The sequence below is a fragment of the Saccoglossus kowalevskii genome, chromosome 18, assembly GCF_978046115.1.
Source record: "Saccoglossus kowalevskii chromosome 18, keSacKowa6.1, whole genome shotgun sequence".
NCBI lineage: Eukaryota > Metazoa > Hemichordata > Enteropneusta > Harrimaniidae > Saccoglossus > Saccoglossus kowalevskii.
The window spans coordinates 9,651,374-9,676,129 of NC_140658.1; the positions used below are offsets into that span (position 1 = coordinate 9,651,374).

Below are 24,756 nucleotides of genomic sequence, written 5' to 3' on the forward strand. Positions count from 1 at the left end.
TACTTATATATATTGCAAAACGTGTATATATTGCAAAGTTTCCGTGAAATCTCGTTTCGGTGTGCAATGCATTCTGGGCGTGTCCTTACTTTGACCCTGGATCCAACATGGCGCTCTTCGGAACCGGCAAGTTTCTCTCTGCGTTACCCAGTTTCTCAAATGTTGCAAGAATAAGTGAGTAGTTTGTCTATTATATTCCACGGTATAGATAGTGATCATTACAGTCACCGACCACTAGATATTTTGGCATACACTTCAATAACTTGAACAGATGGTTTTGTGTGCATGTCCTGACGTCACACTTGAAATAGGACTAGAAAAAATCATGGCGTAGCTCGTTTACTACAATTGCACATGTAATGTAATGTTGAAGAAAGAGAACAACGTCGTCTTTGCTGCCACAACTATGTAGTAATGTTTGCTGCTTTTCCTATTTTGATCCGGCCATTTTGTTCATAAGACGAGACAACTTAATTACTGTGTGTACAATGTTTGCAAACAAATATTTTACATGTGATTCACACATGATGGTCAATTACTGTGATGATTGTGTCATGAGCACACAAGTGTTTAAATATTACTAATAAAGTACCGGCCTTGAAACTGCAGTTGTGTACAAATTCCCTTATATACTTGTACTTATACTGTACTAAGTTGCGATTTGGGGGGCCAAAGCGTATCTGCATTTGGTTAAATGTGGAGTAAACTACATACATTGGCACATTTGTTGACATCATATTAAAATTTAATTTCCCCAGGATAGTGGTTTGAGGGCACATGTGCGCATGTTTTATGCTCTGATATATCTGTCTGTTTTGCAGCTGGTTGTAAATCACTTTGTACATCCTCAAGATATGAAGCTAAAGCTGGAACCAAAGCAAAGAAGACCCTTGAAAAACCAGGTGTTAAGAACATCGTCTTGGTTGAAGGGGTCAGAACGCCGTTTCTAATGTCAGGAACAGAGTAAGCAAGCATATTCTACAGAATGTAACCTTAAAACACAACTCAGTTTTACCTGTATCATAAAATTAGAAGCCTGATCAATTTTTTTCAACAATTGAAAATCAAAATTCATCATTTCTCGTATGTGTAGATGTTCTGTTAGAAGCCCCATCCCCTTTGTTACATTGTACAATTGTAATTGGAAGCTGTGAGTTCTAATACAGATTTTACAGTAGTATTGCTTACATTTTTTGGATTAAAATGAAAAATGTATTCATGGCCAAAACCTCATCTTAAGTGCAAAAGAAGCTCCAAAAGAAGGCACATCTTCAAGAGCATACATTGTGTGTAAACCAAAAACCACCATCATTGTATACTGACTACAATCTTCATAATTTACTTATTAAGCAAAATTCAGTATTGTCTGTATGACTTGCACAATTGAGTACACTGTATTATCAATTTATTCTCCTGGAAGTTGTGAACTTAGCCATTGAAAGTTAACTATTGAATATTAATATTGTCTTCATTTTCAGTTATGCTAATCTGATGCCGCATGATCTGGCCATCACTGCATTAGAGTAAGTATGAATCAATAAATAAATAAATAAATAGAGTCAAGGATATCTAGGATGAGGGTATGTGAGTGTCATGATATGTGATGAAAATCCCTCTAGCAAACTCCAAGATGATCTGAAAAATTGCAAGGCGAAAGTGCACTTTTAGAAATTGTGATGCAAATCAATGATGGCTGTCAATGATTACATGCAGGCATATCACAAACACCAAAGACATTTAAACCATTTGGCATTTTAATACCTCAAACATATCTCAAAGTCCAGTGGCCCAAAGGTTATCGGAGACATATAAAAAAAACATTGTTGAATTTTCTGAAAACCAGACATTGATTTGTAGTCATGTTTTATGTAAAGTTGACCAAGCTTTTCTAATAGTGTTTTTCTTGAGAAAATTTTGTTGACTATACTTTCTTGTATGCATTTGGGAGGGGGGGGGGGTATTGGATATGTACGTTTGTGAATCCCACACCCACATGTAATTAAAGAAAGAATGGATGTTTCAGGTTACATCAGTTTTTATTAATACCAATATAGAATGTACAATATGTAAATTTCCATCCAACTGATATCAATTTGGTTTACAATATAAAAAATAAATTTTTTTTTAATCTGCAGAGGTTTGATCACTCGTACCAAGTTACCAAAAGGTAGGTTTTCTTTTATTCATTATGCAATAGATTTTTTAGAATTTTATCCTTTAAGTTTAAGAATAAGAAATGACAGTTGTCAAAAGTCCTGGAGCTGAGCTATCAGAAAAGTAGTGTATGAAAGCATTATCTACATTTTCACAATGGTGGATATGGTGTCACACTTTACCCATAATCCTTTGCCAGAGAATCAAGATGGCGGATGACATAATACTGATGAAAAGTTCAATATCTAGAGAATGAAAAGTGTAAAAAAAACTGTAAATTGCGTTCCCTTACATTTGTGGAGCTTTGTCTAGGAGCATTGATTTTGCCTTGACTTCACCTTTAAGATAAAGCTGTTATGCTTAATTAACAATTCTTGAAATAATGGGCGGAAATGTAATTTGTTTTGTCAGATATTTTGTTAAACAACCATTTGAGATTCTATTGATATGTGCCATTAGGTTATTCCTTAGTTGTTATTCGTGGTAGCTGTAATCAAATTACGAAATAGATTTGTAGAAATATAGAGAACTGGTTTACTGTGTGGAAGCTATACAATACGCATTGATTACATTGCCAGGGATTTTTTTTAAACGAGGGAACAGAGGCGCAGTGCCCTCGTGCCATGGCCATGCGCCCCCTTACCCTGGGAAGCAGGTGCTCTGGCAACCATGAATTTCTGAATGACCAGGGATCACATGTTGCCACAGTCTTCAACTGTGATCTGTCTGATATGAAATGCTCCATTTTAACTTGCAATTATCAAAAACTACACACCCTTGTAGGGAGAACCCTATCTCCCAAACTTGGTGGCGTCGCTAAATTGCAGTGCTCCCTCATGCAAATTTGTTTCTAGAAAAAACCCTGCATTGCCATACAAAGCAGCTGATATTTTGAAATACTTTTAGTTTTGTGGAAGACAAAGGGAAATTTTTTGTAGTGTAAGTTTTTCTGAAGTTCTTTTGACAATTGTCACAGTAACATTCAGTTCTGTTAACTGAGATTAAATTAGCATGCAAGTTTCTGGCAATAAAATGTACTAATTTACAGTACATTTGTATGTGACCTCTGACTCTGTCTTGTGCCCTCCTTCCTCAATTCTTAGTGTCTACAGACTTGCATATGTCCTTTGTTTTACCCAACAGAAATTGTTGAGTATATTGTATTTGGTACCGTGATACAAGAGGTGAAGACAAGTAATATTGCAAGAGAGGTATGTACAATTTATAAAAATAATTTGCCAGTGTTGGACTGGAGTCTATTTGAATTCAATACTTTATAAACTGCGCATACATTCTTCACAAACCATACTTATACAAAATCTGGCTGTCATTAAGGAACATGGTAAAACAAGTAGTAAACTTCCTTACCGAATAATTGTTTCCGATAGCTCATCTTTTTAGTGTAACTCGGATTTTTATTTTTTGCAAATTACTCTACTGTATTTGCTCTATTAGAAGTGCATCTCCAATATAAGCGCACATAAATATAAATCAAATTATTTTGACTATAGAAACACCTGTATTTTAAAGTAGCTCCTGCACTATAAACAGATCAAAGACTATAGAAACACCTGTATTTTAAAGTAGTTCATGCACTATAAACAGATCAAATACAGTATTTTTATGCAAATTATTCATGTTTATTTAACAAAATTATTTTGTTCATATACTTTGATATACATGTAGTGGAAGACCAGAGCACGACTGGTTGCAAACTACTAAATATGACTAGCATGTAATTGACTGTCCTTCTTTTTTGATCTTGATCTTAATCTGAATTGTGATAGAAATAACCTGTTGAAAGTATTCCTTTGGAAAATTAAGTAAAATATAATAAATACCCTACCTCCCAACCCCATATTTTGTTAGCCCTGAAACACAAAATTTTGTTTTCACCCTCATTAAAATTGTAAAGAGGGGATTGTCCAAGGTCTTCATGAATTTTCTGAAATAGATGTCAGAGCTATAAATGTAATGTCAGATTCTGTGCTTTCATTAGGAAACACCAACAACAGTTTGTTTTGCTCTCACCATTTATACACTTGCATAATATTTTATTGATTAAAAACAAATAAGAGACTGAATGCAAGTCTATAATAATTCACCTGCGCATGCGTCAGATGGCCATAGCGTGTCATTGTTTACAAACAAGCATCTACCCATGAGCTTTTTAGCTCCGCTGTCGACTTTGTCGAGCGGAGCTTATCATATGAGTGATTGTCCGTCGGCATCCGTCGTCGTCGTCCGTGTCAATGTTTTACTTTTTCGACTTCTTCTTGAAAACTACAAGCCTAAATGCTTTGATACTTGGTGTATATGTACCTTGGGTAGACCTCTCTTAGGTTTGTTCATTTCATGTTGATATCTTTAATTCTCTAATTTTGGTGAATATTTTTGTAATTTTTGGTAAAAACTGATATTCTCGACTTCTTGTTAAAAACCGCAAGTGCAATTGCTTTGATATTACATCTATAGGTACTACATGTGGACCTCTCTCAGATTTGTTAATTTTGTAATGATATCTTTAATTTTTTAATTTTGGTGAATATTTTTGTCATTTTTGGTAAAAACTGATATTTTCGACTTCTTGTTAAAAACCGCAAGTCCAATTGCTTTGATACTACATATATAGGTACTACATGTGGACCTCTCTCAGATTTGTTCATTTCGTGATGATATCTTCAATTCTCTAATTTTGGTGAATATTTTTGTCATTTTTAGTAAAAACTGATATTTTCGACTTCTTGTTAAAAACCGCAAGTGCAATTGCTTTGATATTACATATATAGGTACTACATGTGGACCTCTCTCAGATTTGTTCATTTTGTAATGATATCTTTAATTCTCTAATTTTGGTGAATATTTTTGTCATTTTTAGTAAAAACTGATATTTTCGACTTCTTGTTAAAAACCGCAAGTGCAATTGCTTTGATATTACATATATAGGTACTACATGTGGACCTCTCTCAGATTTGTTCATTTTGTAATGATATCTTTAATTCTCTAATTTTGGTGAATATTTTTGTCATTTTTTGGTGAAAAGTGATATTTTCGACTTCTTGTTAAAAACCGCAAGTCCAATTGCTTTGATACTACATATATAGGTACTACATGTGGACCTCTCTCAGATTTGTTTATTTCGTGATGATATCTTCAATTCTCTAATTTTGGTGAATATTTTTGTAATTTTTGGTAAAAACTGATATTCTCGACTTCTTGTTAAAAACCGCAAGTGCAATTGCTTTGATATTACATCTATAGGTACTACATGTGGACCTCTCTCAGATTTGTTAATTTTGTAATGATATCTTTAATTTTTTAATTTTGGTGAATATTTTTGTCATTTTTGGTAAAAAGTGATATTTTCGACTTCTTGTTAAAAAACTGTAAGTCCGATTGCTTTGATTGATACTATTCATATTGTTCATTTTCTAATGATGTCTTCAGTTCTTTAATGGAAATGTGCATTGCTAACAGCGGAGCTATCTCAGCCGAGAGGCTGCTTGTTTGTGTTTTTAGTGTGTTATCGTCGCTTGGGACTCAATTCCCGTGCATGCGCAGGTGACAATCCTCCCGCTTTAAACTTGAAATGTTCAAATATTCAAACTTGCCCCCCATCTTTTTCATTCTAGGCTGCTTTAAGTTCTGGGTTTTCCATTAACACACCATGTCATACAGTTACTATGGCATGCATTTCATCAAATCAAGCCATCACAACAGGTAAGACTCAGTATTTAAAACAAATTATCTTGTTACAACTGAAGAAATCAACAATATACTTTACTTCATCACAATTGTCTTATTGTTATAAATTTGTAATCTCTCTAATGCTGCGGTCCAGAAAGCAGAATTTTAGTTGTTTAACACCTGTTATTTTTTCCCAGCTATGGGTATGATAGCCTTGGGACAGGCAGATGTGACTATTGCTGGTGGTGTAGAGTTTATGTCAGATGTACCGATTAGACACAGTAGAAAAATGAGAAAATTCATGCTGAATCTTGGCAAGGTATGATTACTTACTATTTCATTTCATATGCTGCAGAGACACTTGACGTGACAGTGTCAGTTTTGATCGATATCAGCAAGGATTTGTTTTCTTTCTGTCCATAAATCATGTTCATTTATGCAGGCATATTGAACGCAATATTTGACTCACATTGATGATATGCTTTTAATACAAAAAATATTTTAATTTCATTTCTAAAAATTAAGTTTATTTGAGATAATGGTCCGCGTTCTGCAGAGAATAAAAGATTTAATTTTCTATTTGATTTCTTATTCACTTTCCCAGGCCAAGTCTGTTGGTGCGAAATTAGCCCTCGCTGGAAAGTATTTGAATATGAGTGCCCTGGCACCTGAATTACCAGCAGTGGCTGAATTCTCTACTAATGAAACCATGGGTCATTCAGGAGACAGATTGTGTGCTGCATTCGGTATATCAAGGAGAGAACAGGTAAAGATAAGAGTCTTGTGTTAATGGTGGATTGCTACTCAAATAATAAAATAAAAATGTGGGGGTCAAGATTACCAGCATTATAAAAGGACAGGCTTCCCATTCTTACATGCTTATCATTACAGAAGACATGCTTTCCATCTCATAGCCTTACATGCTTCCCATCTCCATATCCTTGCATGCTTATCATTACAGAAGACATGCTTTCCATCTCATAGCCTTACATGCTTCCCATCTCCATATCCTTGCATGCTTATCATTACAGAAGACATGCTTTCCATCTCATAGCCTTACATGCTTCCCATCTCCATATCCTTGCATGCTTATCATTACAGAAGACATGCTTTCCATCTCATAGCCTTACATGCTTCCCATCTCCATATCCTTGCATGCTTAGCATTACAGAAGACATGCTTTCCATCTCATAGCCTTACATGCTTCCCATCTCCATATCCTTGCATGCTTAGCATTACAGAAGACATGCTTTCCATCTCATAGCCTTACATGCTTCCCATCTCCATATCCTTGCATGCTTAGCATTACAGAAGACATGCTTTCCATCTCATAGCCTTACATGCTTCCCATCTCCATATCCTTGCATGCTTAGCATTACAGAAGACATGCTTTCCATCTCATAGCCTTACATGCTTCCCATCTCCATATCCTTGCATGCTTAGCATTACAGAAGACATGCTTTCCATCTCATAGCCTTACATGCTTCCCATCTCCATATCCTTGCATGCTTAGCATTACAGAAGACATGCTTTCCATCTCATAGCCTTACATGCTTCCCATCTCCATATCTTTGCATGCTTAGCATGACAGAAGACATGCTTCCCATCTCATAGCCTTACATGCTTCCCATCTCCATATTCTTGCATGCTTAGCATTACAGAAGACATGCTTCCCATCTCCATAGCCTTGCATGCTTAGCATTATAAAAAGGACAGGTTTCCCATCTCGTAGCCTTACATGCTTAGCATTACAAAAGGACATGCTTCCCATTTCATAGCCTTACATGATCAGCCTTACAGAAGACATGCTTCCCATCTTATAGCTTTACATGCTTAGCATTACAAAATAATATGCTTCTGACATCACATCCTTACATGCCTTGCATTACAAAGAGACATTAATTAGCATTATCAAGCAGGAAAGATTGATGCTGGGATAGCATGTTATAATCACAATGACCAACATGTTGTCCCAACATGTCATATGGTTTATGTTGCAAAATACTATGTGTGTGTGTGTGTGTGTGTGTATATATATATATATATATATATACTACATCGCCTGCTGAAAGCCTCTATGGACATAACCAAATTGAATTTGTGGGTATCAGGTGGTTAACAGGCACTGACAGTTTCCATAAATTGTTTCCATAAAATTCTAACATGTGCTTCAAGGGGCCTATGCTGCTTTGTTACACTCATTTGTCAATCTACTTCCTGACTCTAATTTCTTCAAATAGGATGAATTTGCCATCAGATCGCACACATTTGCAGATAAAGCTACCAATCAAGGTCTTCTCAACGATAGACTGGATTACTTCGTACCTGGTAAAGCTAAGCCTGTCACTAGAGATAATGGAATCAGGCCATCTCCTATGGAAAAGATGGCTAAATTGAAGCCAGCTTTTATCAAGCCACACGGCACGGTCACTGCTGCCAATGCCTCATTCTTGGTAAGTGTGTGAAAGAGGAATGCTTTAGTATACATGTGTAAACCACAATAATATTTATATCAGTGTGCCTGCAACATGAATCATGGTCAGAGTCCATAAACCTCACACGCAATTGGTCACAGAGATCCAGTTGAAAAAAAGTCACAATGTGTGTTTTAGCTCTTAAATAGTGTTCTCTCCTGTCATCATGTTCGCTATTTCCCTGACCTATGTAGCCATACTTATTTGGAACAGTGGACCTGATAACTAAAGAGAATAAAACACTGAAGGAAAAAACCAAGTGTTGTGTCTCCAATGCCCTCAAAATGATCTTGATGCCTAAGATCTATTGGGGTTTCCCCTCCAATGTGGCAGGTATTATCTTTATAATAAAATCCAAAATGATATACTGAAAATAATTGATTTCTGACAACAAAATGATTTATATAGACACTTTTCATTAATTTACTGCCAGAAATGGTTGTGACTTAAATTTCACTAAGAACCAGTGGAATTGTTACAGCTATATTGTATCTCACAAATTTATAGCCATTCACAGAAAATGACAATCCTAGTCTATTGATTAGAAAAAAAATAGTTATGAAATTTATAATTTAGTAAAATGAACTGCAGGTTATCAGGTTTATCAGTTTAATTTGTGCCATCATAAGTGTTCCCTACGGCCACATAAAATCTTTATTTGTTCCCGAATACCTACCTCCGCAGCAGTCACCCAGCCGATTTTGCATTCCATTTTAACTTGAGGTCCCAATGACCCAAGTTCTGTTAGAGGGCACACTGAATTGGTATAATTTTGTTAAAATTGTTTTGACGTCCACAGTCGAGTGTGTTTATAATTCTGACACTGTGTCAATGTTTGTCATTCTATCAGACTGATGGTGCATCTGCATGTTTATAATTCTGACACTGTGTCAATGTTTGTCATTCTATCAGACTGATGGTGCATCTGCATGTTTATAATTCTGACACTGTGTCAATGTTTGTCATTCTATCAGACTGATGGTGCATCTGCATGTTTAATAATGTCAGAAGATAAAGCTAAAGCTATGGGATATAAACCAATTGCTTATCTGAGAGACTTTGTGTATGTAGCTATTGATCCTAAAGACCAGTTACTGCTTGGGTAAGTCTCAGTTTCAATGTGACCCAACACCAAGACCTGGCCTGACCTGACCTGACAGATGGACATGTGACCTGACCCTTACCCTGAGACATGTGACCTATCCCCTTGACAGATGGACATGTGACCTGGTCCTTACCCTGAGACATGTGACCTGTCACCTCACACCGAGACAGTTGGACATGTGACCTCACACCGAGACAGTTGGACATGTGACCTGACACCTAGACATGTGACCTGACACCTAGACATGTGACCTGACACCTAGACATGTGACCTGACACCGAGACAGTTGGACATGTGACCTGACACCTAGACATGTGACCTGACACCGAGACAGATGGACTTGTGATGGATATTACTGCATCGTGGTACTATGACTTTGAACCTCTTCAGAGTTGTTGGTTTGAGTCTCACCTGTTTATGATGTGTTCATGAGTGAAATGCTATAGTTTGTTATGGCCCCCTTTCAACCCTAATCTAAATCATAACCCTAACACTTCAGCTCCCAAAGTAACACGAGATGGGTACTTAGTCATGTAAAAGTGGTGTACCTATTTCTATGATTGTGTTTAGTTTCGATACTTCTTCTGGACCTCCGGCTGTTTGCTCCCCAGGTAGGGTTTACAGTTATGATTTACATGTTACTGTGACCAGGTGTAATATTGTGATGCGTATATAAGCAGTTATATTTGGCGCTATTTTTGGGATGGTCATTCGGGCATTTTCACTGCCTGGCAACCATAAACTGTACTTTGGGATAGATGTTGAGAATCCTCTGAACAGTGTAACAAGATTGCCCCTACATGTGCTTTATATATAAATGTTGTTGCTTGGGATTACTTCAAAGTTGAGTTTGTGTTTTTTCCTTGACGATACCTATTTTCACCGGCTCTTAGACCGACGTTCCATAGCAGCGTGCACAGAGCCCATAGAAATATATGGTACAGTGGTGCACGTCTTAGCAACGTGGAACATTCTGTGGCGTAGTTCTGCCCCTGAGAATTATTATTACATTCAATAGGTTATTACCATCTCAAAATATGCTGAATCTTTTATTTTGTAGTCCTACATATGCTACCCCAGCTGTATTAAAGAAAGCTGGGCTTGAAATTAGTGATATTGATGTGTTCGAGTACCATGAAGCATTTGCTGGACAGATATTGTCAAACTTGAAAGCTATGGATTCTGATTTCTTTGCCAAGACCTACATGGGTAGGCAGTCAAAGGTATGTGGGAAAAAGAAATAAACCTGTACCAGAGATTTAACCCATGGTTTTGTAATCATGAGGATTGCACCAGTTCATCGTGGGAGATGTCATTTAATTAACTTGCAAGCATTACTGGATATGTGTTAATCCTGTGTGTGGATATCTTGTGAATATCTTGTGATTGAAATGAACCTATTGGCAGTTATGAGGGGGACTTGTATATCTATTTAAAATGTGCTTTCTAAGAGACAAGAATTACATATAAATATTGTTTAACTGCTAAACTAATATCAAAATTGTTTTCTGCAAACTTTCATGGCTGTATGCAACATACTGATTCTCCAAAAAAGTTTTGTGGAACTTTCCAAGCAAATTGAGTGCTCCACAAAACTGCTCCAAGCAAATTGACTGCGCTTTGCATACTGAAATCAAAGATGCATCTTAACTTTTTTATATACCCCAGGGCCATTGTATAAAGAAAAGCAAGTGAAACGTGTATGAACCAAAAATTACAATTGTTGTATACTGAATCATTAAAATATTACTCAGGCCAGACTTTTTTTTATTCCTTGTTTCTTGAGTTTTTCTGAGGAGGGCGGAAAAAAAAAAAATTCTTTTTTCCCCATTAGATTTGCGTGATTCTCAAAGAATTGTAAGTGATATCATTGATCTGAAAGAAGAAATGAAATAAAATTTTATTCCATGTTTAACCTTGTTTCTCATCTGTGCGAGACTTCGGTACTTTGATCATGATACTCCCACGAAAATGCAACTTGGGTTTGTTATGTGGCGGGTGAAAAAAAAATGAAGAAAGAAAAATTACGCTGAAATAAAATTTTATTTTTATTTCATTTTCAGCTCCTGTTCATTTTGTGGGTTCACGAAACAAGGGATAATAAAAGTCTGGCCTTATTTAATTTATACTGATAGATTACCTAATGTTTTGGATTTACAGGTAACTGCACCACCGCTTGATAAGTTTAATCTGTGGGGTGGTTCACTGTCACTTGGACATCCTTTTGGTGCTACTGGTGTGAGGTTAGCCACTACTGCTGCTCATAGACTCAAACATGAAGATGGTCAGTATGCTCTAGTTGCTGCCTGTGCTGCCGGTGGACATGTAAGTACAATGTTGCCAACTCTTTGTGGGAAAGTAAGGTAATAGACCTCTTGTCGGACTTGTGGGTGCATGACATCAATAACCATCCATTGTCCACCTTCTTTATACGTTGCATGATGAATACATCTCAAAAATGCCCTGATATTATCATGCATGTTACATTTTCAAAATTAATATGAATACAACTTTGACAGGCTCAAAATTAAACAAATTTATTGGAAGCCTGCTTTGGGTACAGATTTTTAAAGCTTGTAGTTCCATTGCAATATTTGTAGTCATTAGATTAAGTCAGTACTAGAGTCATGCAACAAGTCTGAAAACAAGACCCCCAAAGTTTTAGAGGATAGCAAGTTTATGTGACAAAATAAAGCATTCTATTTTTTAGATTTTCAGTAGCCCAGTTAGGCTAATAATTTTGTATGTGGTCGCCCCCCAGGACAAGAGTTGGTGTGCTCCTTGGACTACTAATAATTTTGAAATTAGTGTCCCTGATATAATAGTTGGTAGTCTGTGCTTCATTACTACCAGTAATGATTTTGAAAATAGTAGCCATGGTACAATAGTTGGTTCTGTAAAATACTTTATTTTCGCTTGGATTTAATTTTCACTATTTTCGCTGAAGAAATGATTCAGTGAAAGCAAAATCCAGCTAATATGACTTTTTCCATATATTTTAACATTACACTTGCCAAAACTCAGTGAAAATAAATTCCATACAAAACACCCGAAAAGTCTTTCCAGCAAAAATAAAGTATTTTACAGTAGTCTGTGCTCCTTGGACGACTAATAATTTAAAAAAAACTTGTGGCCCTGGTACAATAGTTGGCTGTCTGTACACCTGGTAATTCTGTACGGCTGATGTATTAATGACTCTCTGCCAGTAACTGTCATGATATTGTGGATGTTTATTTTCTCATTTGTTCGTCTTTGTTCGTCTTTCTGATTTGAATATCTATGAATAGTAAAATGTCTATTAACCAGGATGAATGCTAACCTATTTCTTGTCCATCTTTCTTTCAGGGTCATGGTATGATTGTTGAGAGGTATCCATCATAGGATCTTTTCATCTCCTGAAATTAGTGCCACAACAATGCATGTAAATATTTGTTCCATGCTTTTCAAATGGAATTATTGAAGTACAATTGTACATAAAACACTCTGAGTTTACAAAGTTTATGTCACACTTTTGCTTTTTACTGTTCTGGTAAACTGCTCAGTGGGTTTGAGGTGCATTTGACATGAAATGTTTTGATACTGGCTAAATATTAAATAACTACACTGTATGTTTGTGAGTTGAAACATTCACTTGCATCTGAAAATATGTATGAATTGATATTACCGGTATTACATTTTCATGTATCAGTTAGACATTGTTACATTAAAAAAAACTACATTAAGCTGTATGAAAACATTTTCTATCCCACCTAATAAATACTGTCTATATATCAGTTAGTGTCTATGTTGGCAAAATATCACTATGAGCAAAGTTCAAATGGTCGTACTGCATATGCTTCTTTGTTTGGATTCTGTGAAAAGAGAAAAAACATCAGGTTTAGTTTTAGCAGAGGTTATTCCCTCTGTTTTAATTTAAATAATTTGTGAAAGAAACTATTCATTCATTCATTCATTCTGTTATTAACTGCATATACAACACGGTTATAATTTAGCTAGCAACAAATAAAACCCAGTTAATAATCAATTCTTTTACAGTACTCTTCTTGATGATGTACTCTGTCACGTATATTTTCTAGGAATATATCTATGCTGTATTGTATTGCATATTTCTACTATGTTAATATTCTCATATTCTCAGTGTCATCAAAAGTGCTGAATTCAAGATGCCTGTCTAAACCAAACTAAACAATAGACCGAGAAAAAAAGCACCTTAGTTTAGATGCATGGTTCGGTTTGGACAGATTCACATCACATTATAAAAAAAGCTATGACTTTACTGAATGGAATATCACCATTATTATGACATTATATCCTGCCTTTTGCATTGTTGCATAATTTGGCAACTAAGCTTGACATGTATATCGGCGAATAATGTATTTATTGACCAGTACAATGAGTTGAACTTTTCAAAAAATTAAGGCGTGTATCTCAGAGAAAATAAAAAATACTTTTACTGAAAAAAAAAGTTTTGTTTTGCTCGTACAGTGTAACATACACAATATTTTCGAGTCCAAGGACTTGTAGTTTCACCTCTGCATCTGCACGTCCCTGTATCTTGGACATGCCACGACAGATTACATTCACACATGCACTACTTGGGATACATCGTAAGTTTTTCAAACTCGGAGGTGAAATGGCAGCCGTTTCCCCAAGGCCAAACTTAATAAATTTACCTCAGCATACCTGAATTACATATAGGGAATTTATTGGGCGTTAAGGCAATTTCCTTTGACTCCTTCATGAAGTTCAAGTCTGCATTTGTGCAGGGAATTAGTGGGCATGTCTATAACAACCACTTGAATAAAAAACAGACTTTTCTTTTCATCAATGTGGTTGATATTTAGTATAAAAGGATATTGTCGCCAAGTACCAGTGCCTTTTTCATTTGGACTATGCTGCTATTAAGTGAAAAGTGGTCAATCCTGTAAATCCGCTATATATCATTGGGGTGCACCGGCTTGGAAAACCTGTGAAAAGGGTCCTGTCTTTGAACTACAAATGTACATTCATTATATAAATCATGACCATATGTTGGCTTTGATGAAACTTGATGCAATTATGCTCTGGGCACAGGTTTTGGTTAAAATGTATGCATATTAATTACGTAATTTGCATAATGATTCGTCAATTTTGATAATTAGCTAATTTTAGCTGTTCCATGACTATCACTGATATCTAAACCACTCGCTGGAGTTTGATGAAACTTGGTACATAGATGCTTTGGACTATTCCACAGGATTTAGTTTGGGTTAAATACCATGCGTATTAATTACCTAATTTGCATAATGATTAGTCAATTTTTATCTGAAGTACTAATCAAATTCTGCTAAAAAATCAGATTTAAATTGATAATGTGGTAGAATGCTCTGGAATTAATTAGATTGATGTAAAATCAAATGTATTTGCTGAAAGTATCATAAATTTAGATACTGTGAATCACATTGTTTCACGCTGTGCATTTCAAATAGCTGAAAAATATTAGTTGGCAAGCTTGTTTGAAAAGCTAATCTTAAATTGCAATCAATTTTAATGTGTCTCCAATACTTGCAGGAGTTCTTTCTAAGCTTTCATTGATATTTTTAGTTCATGACAAATTTATAAAGACGTACGTCTAAATGCATATCAAGCCAGTGGCGGCGGCACAGGTGCGGGCCCCCTCTAAAAAAATGTTTTTTTTTTTTTGGGGGGGGGGGGGCGTCGCCCCTCCAAAATGAAGCTGAAAGCCTTTGTGTCAGCAAAATTTGTCCAAAAAATGCATAAAATAGCGTTTCAGAGAGTCTAGATTTCAAAAATCTTAAGGGAGAGCATGACTCCGGAACCCCTAGTATTAGGGCGCGCCTTCGGCGCAATGTTAAAGAGCATATCTCGCCCCTCTTGCTGCAGTTTACGCAGCTCTCTTAGTCGTGGTATACGTTAGCTTAAGCGGCCAATAAGAGCTGCTAAACTGCAGCAATCGCCCCTCGTGCAAAATTTCGTGAAAATATGACTGTAGACAGTCTGTCGGTAATCGACAATATTTTTCAGCAAAGCAGGTAACTGTCTACCCCAGACCAATCGTCCCGGTGTTATCGCTATCGCCATCGTGTGGCGATAGCGATAACACCGGGACGAATGGTCTGGGGTAGTAACTGTCCTAATCTCAAAGACAAAGTATCGATGGTTTTCATTGTAAATACAAGAGTGGTTAACGATATATAGCGCCCCCTACAATTGTTGATTGTCAGTGAGGTCAGAATAAGGTCACATGAGGCTGCACATGTTATCACACCACGATACTCGGTTACGTCATGTCGCTATATAGGCTGGTGTATTTTTTGAACTTCAGATCACGTGGGGAATTGATTCGGCTGCTTCTGGCTGAGGCCGGAGTTAAATACGAAGTCGAACTGCTCGATTGGTATAAAGAATGGCCGGCATTGAAGAGCACACCAGGCATTAGCAGTAAGTCGAATCAGTGTAGCCAATTCGAGGATACAATGGCGTTGATAATGTGTATATTCTGCAATTATACTTATTGTTATTTAGTATTATAGTTATATAATGGTAATCATCGTAACCGAGTAGGCCGGTCTGACCATAACCTTGCTTTATACCCATTATATTCTACACGTTGTTTGTGACGTCAGAAATAATTCAAAGTGCGCATGTCCATATAGTCAATGTGAGATATGATATAACGACGACGTCATCATTGGAATGACGTCATACTATTTTGGCCATATATGAATTACTGAACTTGTATGAATTACTTTATGCAAAAATTGGCCTAAACGGAAAAGTTCGTTGGTGAGTGAGACATCTCGTCTTAGCTTCAAAACAGGGTGCAAAGGATGTAGACTGAGCCCGATTCTGTTATAAACGTATTTGAAAATATACATGGAGTGAGGTCGTGTGTTTCGAAACGATTGAGTACACATACTCCATATGTAACATCCCTACATAAATCATAATTAAAGGGTGGTGGTCGTCGCGCCGCGTCCTTTTTGATATGGGACTCACAGCGACGTATACAACGCGTGTAAAACCATAGACCCTCCAGTAGAGGGTCTATGGTAAAACACATTGTTTATTTACATGAAATTCGAACACGCGCTACGCGACGACTACCGCCCTTTAAATGTGTTCACAGGCCCGTAGCCAGCATTTTTGAATAGGGGGTTCGAAAACAACAATAAACGATATATTTGATGTGAAACGTGTGAATTTTATAATATTCAAAAAGTGTGTTTGAGCTCTGTTACAAACATTTTTATATTCTTGGTTTTAAATTCAATTGGTTTCATTTTTGAACTATTTTACCATTTTAGAGAAGGGGTCATAGGCCATTCCCCACCCATAGACAAACACACCCACACCCTTGATCCATTACGGCAAAATGTTGTACACAAAAAAGACAAGACTGTACGTATCTTAGCATTATTGTTCGAGCATTTTAAGGTAGAATGCTACTCACGAGCTTTTTCGCTCTTCACAGATGTTATCGCACATAGAGGTGACACAATTTCATGTCAAAATCTGTCTACAATTATTCATTTTAGTACATGTATTAGTCAATTATGTAATTTTATTTCTGTACAGGGCCTCACCACATCGTACAATATGTAATGGGTAGAAACGTGCATATCACGTTTTAAAAACAATACAACATCCATGTAAACATATGGTACTAAGTTGAGCTGGATTCATATTTATCTCGTCGCTTGAAAATTTTAAAAGATACAGAGCTAGTTGATATATGGTGTGGCAGTTTGTGTAGCGACGAAGTAAGCCCAGACTGTCAGTATTTGCATAATTGCATAAAATTATTGACAAAAGATCAGCCCTTAGATCTTTATAAAGTGAACATATAAAAACAAATTGAAGTTCTTTTTCTATCATGCTAAATTCAAACGTATCACTGCAAAAACTAAAAATTTATTGATCTAACTGTATTTTTGTGTGTCTGCCTAATTCAACATTATGTTTATGGCCAAAACAGCGAAAACTCGTCAGTATATATTTTAGTCTATAATTGCTTGCCAATAAATCTCCCAGGTTATAATACTACATTGATTTTTCCGAAAGTACACAGCCTGGATGATTGTGAAATTGAGGCATGCCATTCTTGCTGACAACAATTTTGTTATTCTTTGAGTAAATATTCATAAGAAATTTGCAGTATCTGCAACTTGTCCATATTTGAACAGGAGATTTTTATGTGGGTTTCCCAAGTAAGTCTGCCGGCCTTGTCTAATCGTTTAAGCATGGTATAACATGTTTTGGGGTTCCAACTATTTATTATTTAATTTTAACCAATAACCACAACATAATGGTAGCCTTCCACATTCGTCCAACATCGCTACATTGTTTGTACAACTATTAATGCTAAGTAGATATCTGCAAAATGTTGTCTGTACCCTCTCGATTTCCGAATTTTGGTACCCCCATATCGCTACCATAAGAAATAGTTGGCACAATGATTGCATCAAACAAATTAAATGCACTAACCAATGGCATACTACCAAGTTTCTTGCAGTACGTAAATTTGTTGGTTTACTGTAAATCTGTTTTTAGAGGGCGGTAAAATAATATGCATATAGTAGCAGTTTAGCAGCAGTCTCAATAAACTTCAATGACTACATCTCCTTTTATGAACCCACTAAAAATATAGAAAAAGACATAAAAAAACGTGTAAAAAATATGTTTGAAAAATATGATTTATCGCATAGTTTCAGTGCTGGGGCAACACTGTGGAATAATTTTTTGGCTACAAGAAGCTCTTCAACCTATACAACTCGTGATGATAAATCTTCGTCATTTTTTTAATGATGTTTTCAACCCTTAGCTGAACACTATGTCCAATAACACAGGTTACACGTACTAATACAATAATTTGACTACATTTGGCTGATACACTTAGAACAAAACAGTATATATGCCATCATTAACTTGAAGAATACAAAACTAAGGAACCAATATGAAAGTACAGTGTCGTGTTGCCGTCTCAATCCCGTTCGAACCCCACACTTTACTAACTGAGCGAACACTACCACAAGACAAACGAACCTATTCAGGACCACCACATCCTTCAGAGAGTGACTACCATTACATTATTGTTTCAATGTTTCTTTAATATTTAACATCATCAGCTGCTTGGACGCGATCTTCATTACACCATCGCGGATTCACCGAATAAAAGCTTCCGTATTTATAACAACCTGTTTTGATTGGCTGCTGTTGAACTGAGACGGCGTAACTTCACGATTGACATTTAAAGCTCGTTGCCACCTAAATGCTCATTACTGTGCAATTTCGACAGAGTCTGATAGTTACCTCACTGAGTCAAGTGATTTAAACGATGATAATTATTTTAATTAATACTGTTTGTTTTATTATGTTCTAATCTACGATCATAAATCTATTCACTTCCAAAATTTAGGGGGTTCAACCGAACCCCCCGACCCCCCCCCCAAACTACGGGCTTGGTTCATCACACAACTTCGGCGTTTGAATGTCTTGGATACACAATTACATTAGGCCCGGGGACTTCCACAGTCTATCGTTTAATCTACATTTTGCTAAATGATCTCAGTTTATTTATATCTGACTGGTCATGTGCCAGATATTAGTAGATAGACACACTGACAATTGCGTTCAACCTTCATTCTGAGCGATAGGAACTTTGCAGTATTACTTGTTTTTGACACTCCACATATACAAGTGTGTTACTGATGTCATCTTCCACATTTAGCTAAATGATCTCGTGTTATTTATATCACACTGGTAATTTTTTTGAGAGTAGTATCGTAATACCTGACCATTGATCCAACCTTGTTTTCCAGGCAAACTTGACGCATACTCATGTATATCATCGTGTATTATTTATTTATGTTATTCCATATATTTTGCTAAATGATCTTTGTTTTGTATACATCTTATTTTACACATTGACATTTTTTCAGGGTTTCCGTTCCAACGTGCACCAATCTTGGAAGTGGATGGAGTTACAATTGCGGATAGTCAAGCCATAGCCAGATTTCTAGCAAGACGACATGGTAAAAAAGGACTGTACTGCATATGGTGATTTATCAATACACTATTTCTATAAATGGCGCCCTCTAGTGACGAGCGTTTGTGTGACGTCAAAATGGCGTATATGGGGGAAAAAATGTAGTTAAAATCGTCAACTGTGTTTGGTTGTGTAGTTGTTTGTCATCCAGATTAAAGTAAAATTTCTGAAAAACAATTTTATTGATAGACAATTACAGATCAAAATAATATCGCCGCCGACTCCCCCATTTACATCATAATAAAAACACTTTGTCGCTTGAGGGCGTGACATTCGAGAATAAATCGACTAAATGCACCATTCTAATGTGTTCTATGCTAAATTTGATGTATTCACTGGGTTTTAATTTAACTCATTTTCCAGTCAGCGAAATAAGCAAAATTTAAACTCAGTGAATAATTAACACTTTTACATTAGTTTTGAGCTGGTTTTTGAAATGTGCTACTATCTGGTCAGACAGGTGTGTGTGGCAACAACCTTCTCTTTTCCAACTAATAATTTACTCGGCTCTTTAATAAGAAAGGTTGTGAGTGACAATGAAATGGGACATTTAAGTATGGCATGTGTATCTTTTAATTTTTGTGCAATTTTTCAATTTAACTATATGAACTATGACTGGGAATTTCCATTGAACATATTGGTTATTTTTACCTCAGTGTATTCAACTTGCTAATTACATTGACTAAACAGGTTTGTATGCAGATGACGTGTTTGACCAAGCAAGGATAGACATGATAACAGCCACAGTGCAAGATATGTATCAGAAGCTGAACGATATATGGGAAGCCGAGGAGAATAAGAAGCAAGAATTAATGGAAAAATGCTATACCAATATATTCCCGGTGTATTTACAAGGACTTGAATGTGTATTAAAGGAAAACAATGGTGGCAATGGATTTTTTGTTGGCGAAAAGGTAAGGAACATATGTGAAGTAATGTAAATGCCACTCGTGGTTTTGTTTTTACTAGTAGATGTTTAACATATCTAGTTGTGTCAGGTTTTGTGTGTGCATACATGTTCCCCAAAGCCTCTTATTAAATATAATTGTTTTACTGTATCAGTGTTGCTTTGTCCAATGCAAGAGACGAGGTAGGTACTGTGATATAATCACTCAACATTAATTTGAATGGCGGCATAGAATTTTATTAATAAAAAGTTTCGAAGTGAAAGCTAACTGCGTTGTGCAGATAATTTCCGATATCTATTTTTTTACCCATGGATCGATGAGATCAATAAAGATCAATCTTTAGAACAGACGATATAATGTTGGTATATGTATGTTGGTTTCTTAATGACGAACAGTAAATAATTCACAATACAATATGAGGGAGCGACCAGAACAATTCTTCATAAAATATAAGAATGCCTTTTTATTACACTTAGGTGACACTGGCTGATTTATCATTTGCCGATGTAAGCTACACGATGGTGGATTGGTGGTCAGATGTTTTGAAAGATTATCCTAAGTTGAATGCACTGAAGGATCGTGTAGAGAGTCGACCACGAATTGCTGAGTGGATGAAGAAAAGGCCAGAGTGCGATCTTTAATATTAGATTTCAATAAACGGTCATACTGGGTTGAAACTCTCTTATTACAGTATCTAACTTTCGTTTTTGTTGAAAATATTGTGTTCTCGAAGATCATCTGTTTTATATATTGCTTATAAAGAAATAATTTAAGCTGTTTGGTGCACATCCATGGTTTGCTTCAGGTTGGTTCGGTTTTGGCAGATGATATTGTACACTATGTACTGAAAAGAATATCACTAACTATCATACTTCTCTGCTTTTAGTGAAACATATTATGGTAACTATTTTGTAAAACCAAAGTATACCCAAGTAATACGATTGTGAAATTGGTGTTAAACATGAATTTGTGATTGGACATAATACTATCTACATATATATACAAATACAAATAATGTAGTGTATTTGTTGTATAATGAGTTCAAATAATTAAAATGTATACCTAAATAAAAAATAATTTTAGTGAATCTCTCGTGTTGGTAGTACAGTGTAACATACATAAAAGTAGCTTAGAGGTTTTTTAAGAGAATATTTTTAGTCAGCGGACCTTCAGTTTTAGGCAATACCCTCTGCCTTGGATATGTAATAACCGACCACACGTGCAACATGGGTTACATTGATGAGGGGAATTAGATGGCTGTGTTTCTAGTAACCAGTACATGTGCATAGCAAACACTGAGACAGATATGTAATGACAATCTTGTGCGCCGATCTGGCTGTTTTCAGAGCAGACCTAGGCACACCGCTGAGCTTCAACTTGAACGTGGAATATCGTTCACATCAGACGCTCAGGTCAAAGTTAGAAGGCCTACTTTGAGCTCCAACTGGCTCATTTTAGATAAAACATGGAGCGCCGTGGATTAAATCATAGTTGAAACGTGGCGCCATATTCATAACGGAAAACATTCATTGTATGGACGAATTCATTGAAGTCAGTGGAACAAAACTGTAAACCCCACAATAACGAGTATGCTTTTTCTGTTTGCTATTCGCAATTTATGATACGTTTGGAAGAGGAATTTGAGAAGAGGATTTTTTCAGAGATGTGATATCTACAAATTCAGCAGAAAAATAAAGATTTTTGAAAATACTGTCCTTAAATATTTGCTTAACTGTTCATATTCGTAATAACAATTCGTGAACTGTTCCCAGTGCAAAGTGATTAAGGAAAACGGTTACCAGATTAAATTATTTCACCGTGCACACTACTTACATTGAGACAAGGTAAGGGCAGATTTTTGTGAACAATTGCCTATAACAATGCATGAACATAACAGTATGCCCATCTATAAAACAGCAGTTCGAAGAAGATGGAGATACTATACCTACCAAGGTTTCATTAACGTTGGGAGGAGGACATTTAAAAAAAACGTATGTTCATACCGAGTTATTCAAATTCATATTATAATATATGCAAATTAGTCTTTTCTGCGTATTATAGACCTTATAACTGCAACAATATTCTGTCTATTTCTTGTCAGTATTAGTCAGTATGTGGAAGTTTTTTGTTCATTTCAGAAAAAAATCAGAAGGGCACAACCAATTTCCAACTGTTGATAAACCACTAAAATAAAATAATGTAATTTGTTAATACTTTTCAGTAGTATTCTACTTTAATGCATTTCGTTGCAACAGTAAATAACCACTTATTTTAGGACCACAAACAAGCTGCATGCGAGAATGCATCTATCAAAATATATCGGTGTGGTGTTCATTGGTGAAATATGCCGAATTACTTGTGCTTTAACCATTAAATTGCCACTCTCTTTGTATAAGTTCTGTACACGGCAGAAGTGACATTCGCGATTCATCAATTGCTAATTCACTATACCCCGGTGGTTCAATTCACTATAAATCGCAAATTACATTTATACTTTTTATAGAAAAAATTACCACTTACATAAGGTTAGGGATTTTATGCAAGATGTGAAGAGGTGAAGGCAAAATCCACTTGAATGTGGGAGACTTAGCAGGTTCAAGATACAATCACGTCACCGCATTTTATGATACATGCCATGCAATTACTTTATAGAATGTTATGTGTGGAACAGATTCAATGGCAATACTGCAACAATTCAATTATCTACTGCATAAATTTAACACGTGTATAGAAATGCGAGGTAATGCACTTTACTTCATAATTCTCCTCCACTCCCGGAGAAATAGTTGTGCACTCAAATGTTGCTTTACAGGCGTACTGTTCTTTCAAAGTGGTGATCTTGTGACAAAGAAATTTAGCTTACACACATGTTGGGTTAAAGTAACCCACGAATCAAGATTATACGTCGCCATTTTGACCCTTTTTTTATATAATTACTATTTGTTTCACAAAGCTTCAAACATCACAACAAGCCCTGCACTTGCTCTGACTTTTCGCTCATTCTCCAACCCTAATTTCATTTCTAGAATTGCCTATTCATAAACTATTACATTTGTGACGTCTGTAATTAAAATGGCATTCCTATGGTGATTATTTATTTCCATCAACAGCACACATTCAGTGCATTTGGTCGACAATTTTTCGTTCACAACGACATGCGAATAGACTGAGTCGTTGGTGGCTACACCGTGTTTTTTAAAAACTTAAACGGTGTGTCCGATATTACGAGAACAATTCATGAAACAGATAAATATCATCTATGGAATTTTTATTTAGAGTTCGAATTTATCAGTTAACATTTTTATGAAGTTTTACAATTAAATTAATTATCAGTATACCATTATATTTATTCCATTACTTTAACAACTGCAATGGTGGGAGAGAATTGTTCACAATAAAATAAGTCTAAAATATTTATTGAGATATTTATTCTCATAATTTAACATCTTGTAATGTTGGAAATTAATTACACCAAGAAGATATACATGAACGTGTCTTGGCATTAGGGTCGGGTCAGTAAGGTTTACGCATACGGCAAATATACCAAATTTGAGAAAATGTTTGACCATGAAATTAATGATGTAATTATTTTGTTCTTGACAGTAAAATTGCACTGTGAGCCACCGGAGCGACTTCGATTCTAGGTGAAAAGTGTAATCACGCCATGGAGGTTCAGTTTCTCAAGCAGTTCAAAATCCCCATGTCCCGAATGGTTTGTGAATAACTGCAAATAAAATGTTTGGCGAACACATGTATATAAAAATACTTAAAACAATACTTGACTCGAAAATTAAACCAATTTTAAACTATGGAGCGGCAAATAAAAATCGGTATTGTAAACCAATTGAAGATTTTCAGTTAAATTGGTGTGAACATATATTAGGTGTGGGGCAAAAAACAACCAACAATGCAGTTATGGGTGAACTCTGGCGATATCCACTTAGTATTGGCAGAAATATAATCCGTATTAAATTTCGGAAACATATTCTGAAAATGTTATCTAATCGCCTCGTTTACAAAGCCTATAGAGAGTCTTAAAAATTGGCACTGGTAGGAAAGCCATCTTTTGCTTTAGCTATTAGGAAATTATTAATTAAACACAATATGCATACTATTTGGGAGAATAGGTTTATTTCCCAACTTACTGATGAAACAACGTTGTTAATTGGAAAGAAAGAGAGTGATTGTTATTTCAAAAGTTGGAAAGATGCTTTATTTGACGATGTTCGTAGATCCCCAAACAGTAGAAATAAGTTACGAGCGTTTCGCCAATTTAAAACAAATATTTTGTTATGAGAATTATTTGGGTATCGTTCGTGTTCCCCTGTACAGACAAGCTTTAACTAAACTCTGATGCTCTAATCATAAGTTACACATTGA

At 35.8% G+C, this 24,756-nt stretch overlaps 2 protein-coding genes across 3 annotated transcripts; both read left to right on the top strand.

Moving 5' to 3' along the window:
* The first annotated feature begins 76 nt into the window (after nt 1-76).
* LOC100376820 (trifunctional enzyme subunit beta, mitochondrial-like) lies at nt 77-13,607 on the top strand. Of its 2 annotated transcripts, XM_085493356.1 has the most exons (14): nt 77-174; nt 822-963; nt 1,479-1,523; nt 2,136-2,167; nt 3,298-3,365; nt 5,787-5,874; nt 6,039-6,160; nt 6,446-6,607; nt 8,082-8,294; nt 9,290-9,417; nt 10,481-10,643; nt 11,581-11,745; nt 12,766-12,841; nt 13,559-13,607. In XM_085493356.1, the coding sequence occupies exons 1-13, from the start codon at nt 108-110 to the stop codon at nt 12,799-12,801; spliced, it is 1,431 nt and encodes a 476-aa protein (XP_085349482.1). In that variant the 5' UTR covers nt 77-107; the 3' UTR covers nt 12,802-12,841; nt 13,559-13,607. The 2 variants fall into 2 exon arrangements, with proteins under 2 accessions (XP_085349482.1, XP_085349481.1); XM_085493355.1 differs by lacking the exon at nt 13,559-13,607 and having other exon boundaries at nt 12,766-13,154.
* A 2,027-nt stretch (nt 13,608-15,634) lies between these two features.
* Nucleotides 15,635-21,061, top strand: LOC102804400 (hematopoietic prostaglandin D synthase-like). The gene is made up of 4 exons (XM_085493398.1): nt 15,635-15,861; nt 19,362-19,454; nt 20,159-20,382; nt 20,853-21,061. The coding sequence occupies exons 1-4, from the start codon at nt 15,708-15,710 to the stop codon at nt 21,015-21,017; spliced, it is 636 nt and encodes a 211-aa protein (XP_085349524.1). The 5' UTR covers nt 15,635-15,707; the 3' UTR covers nt 21,018-21,061.
* Nucleotides 21,062-24,756: the final 3,695 nt, after the last annotated feature.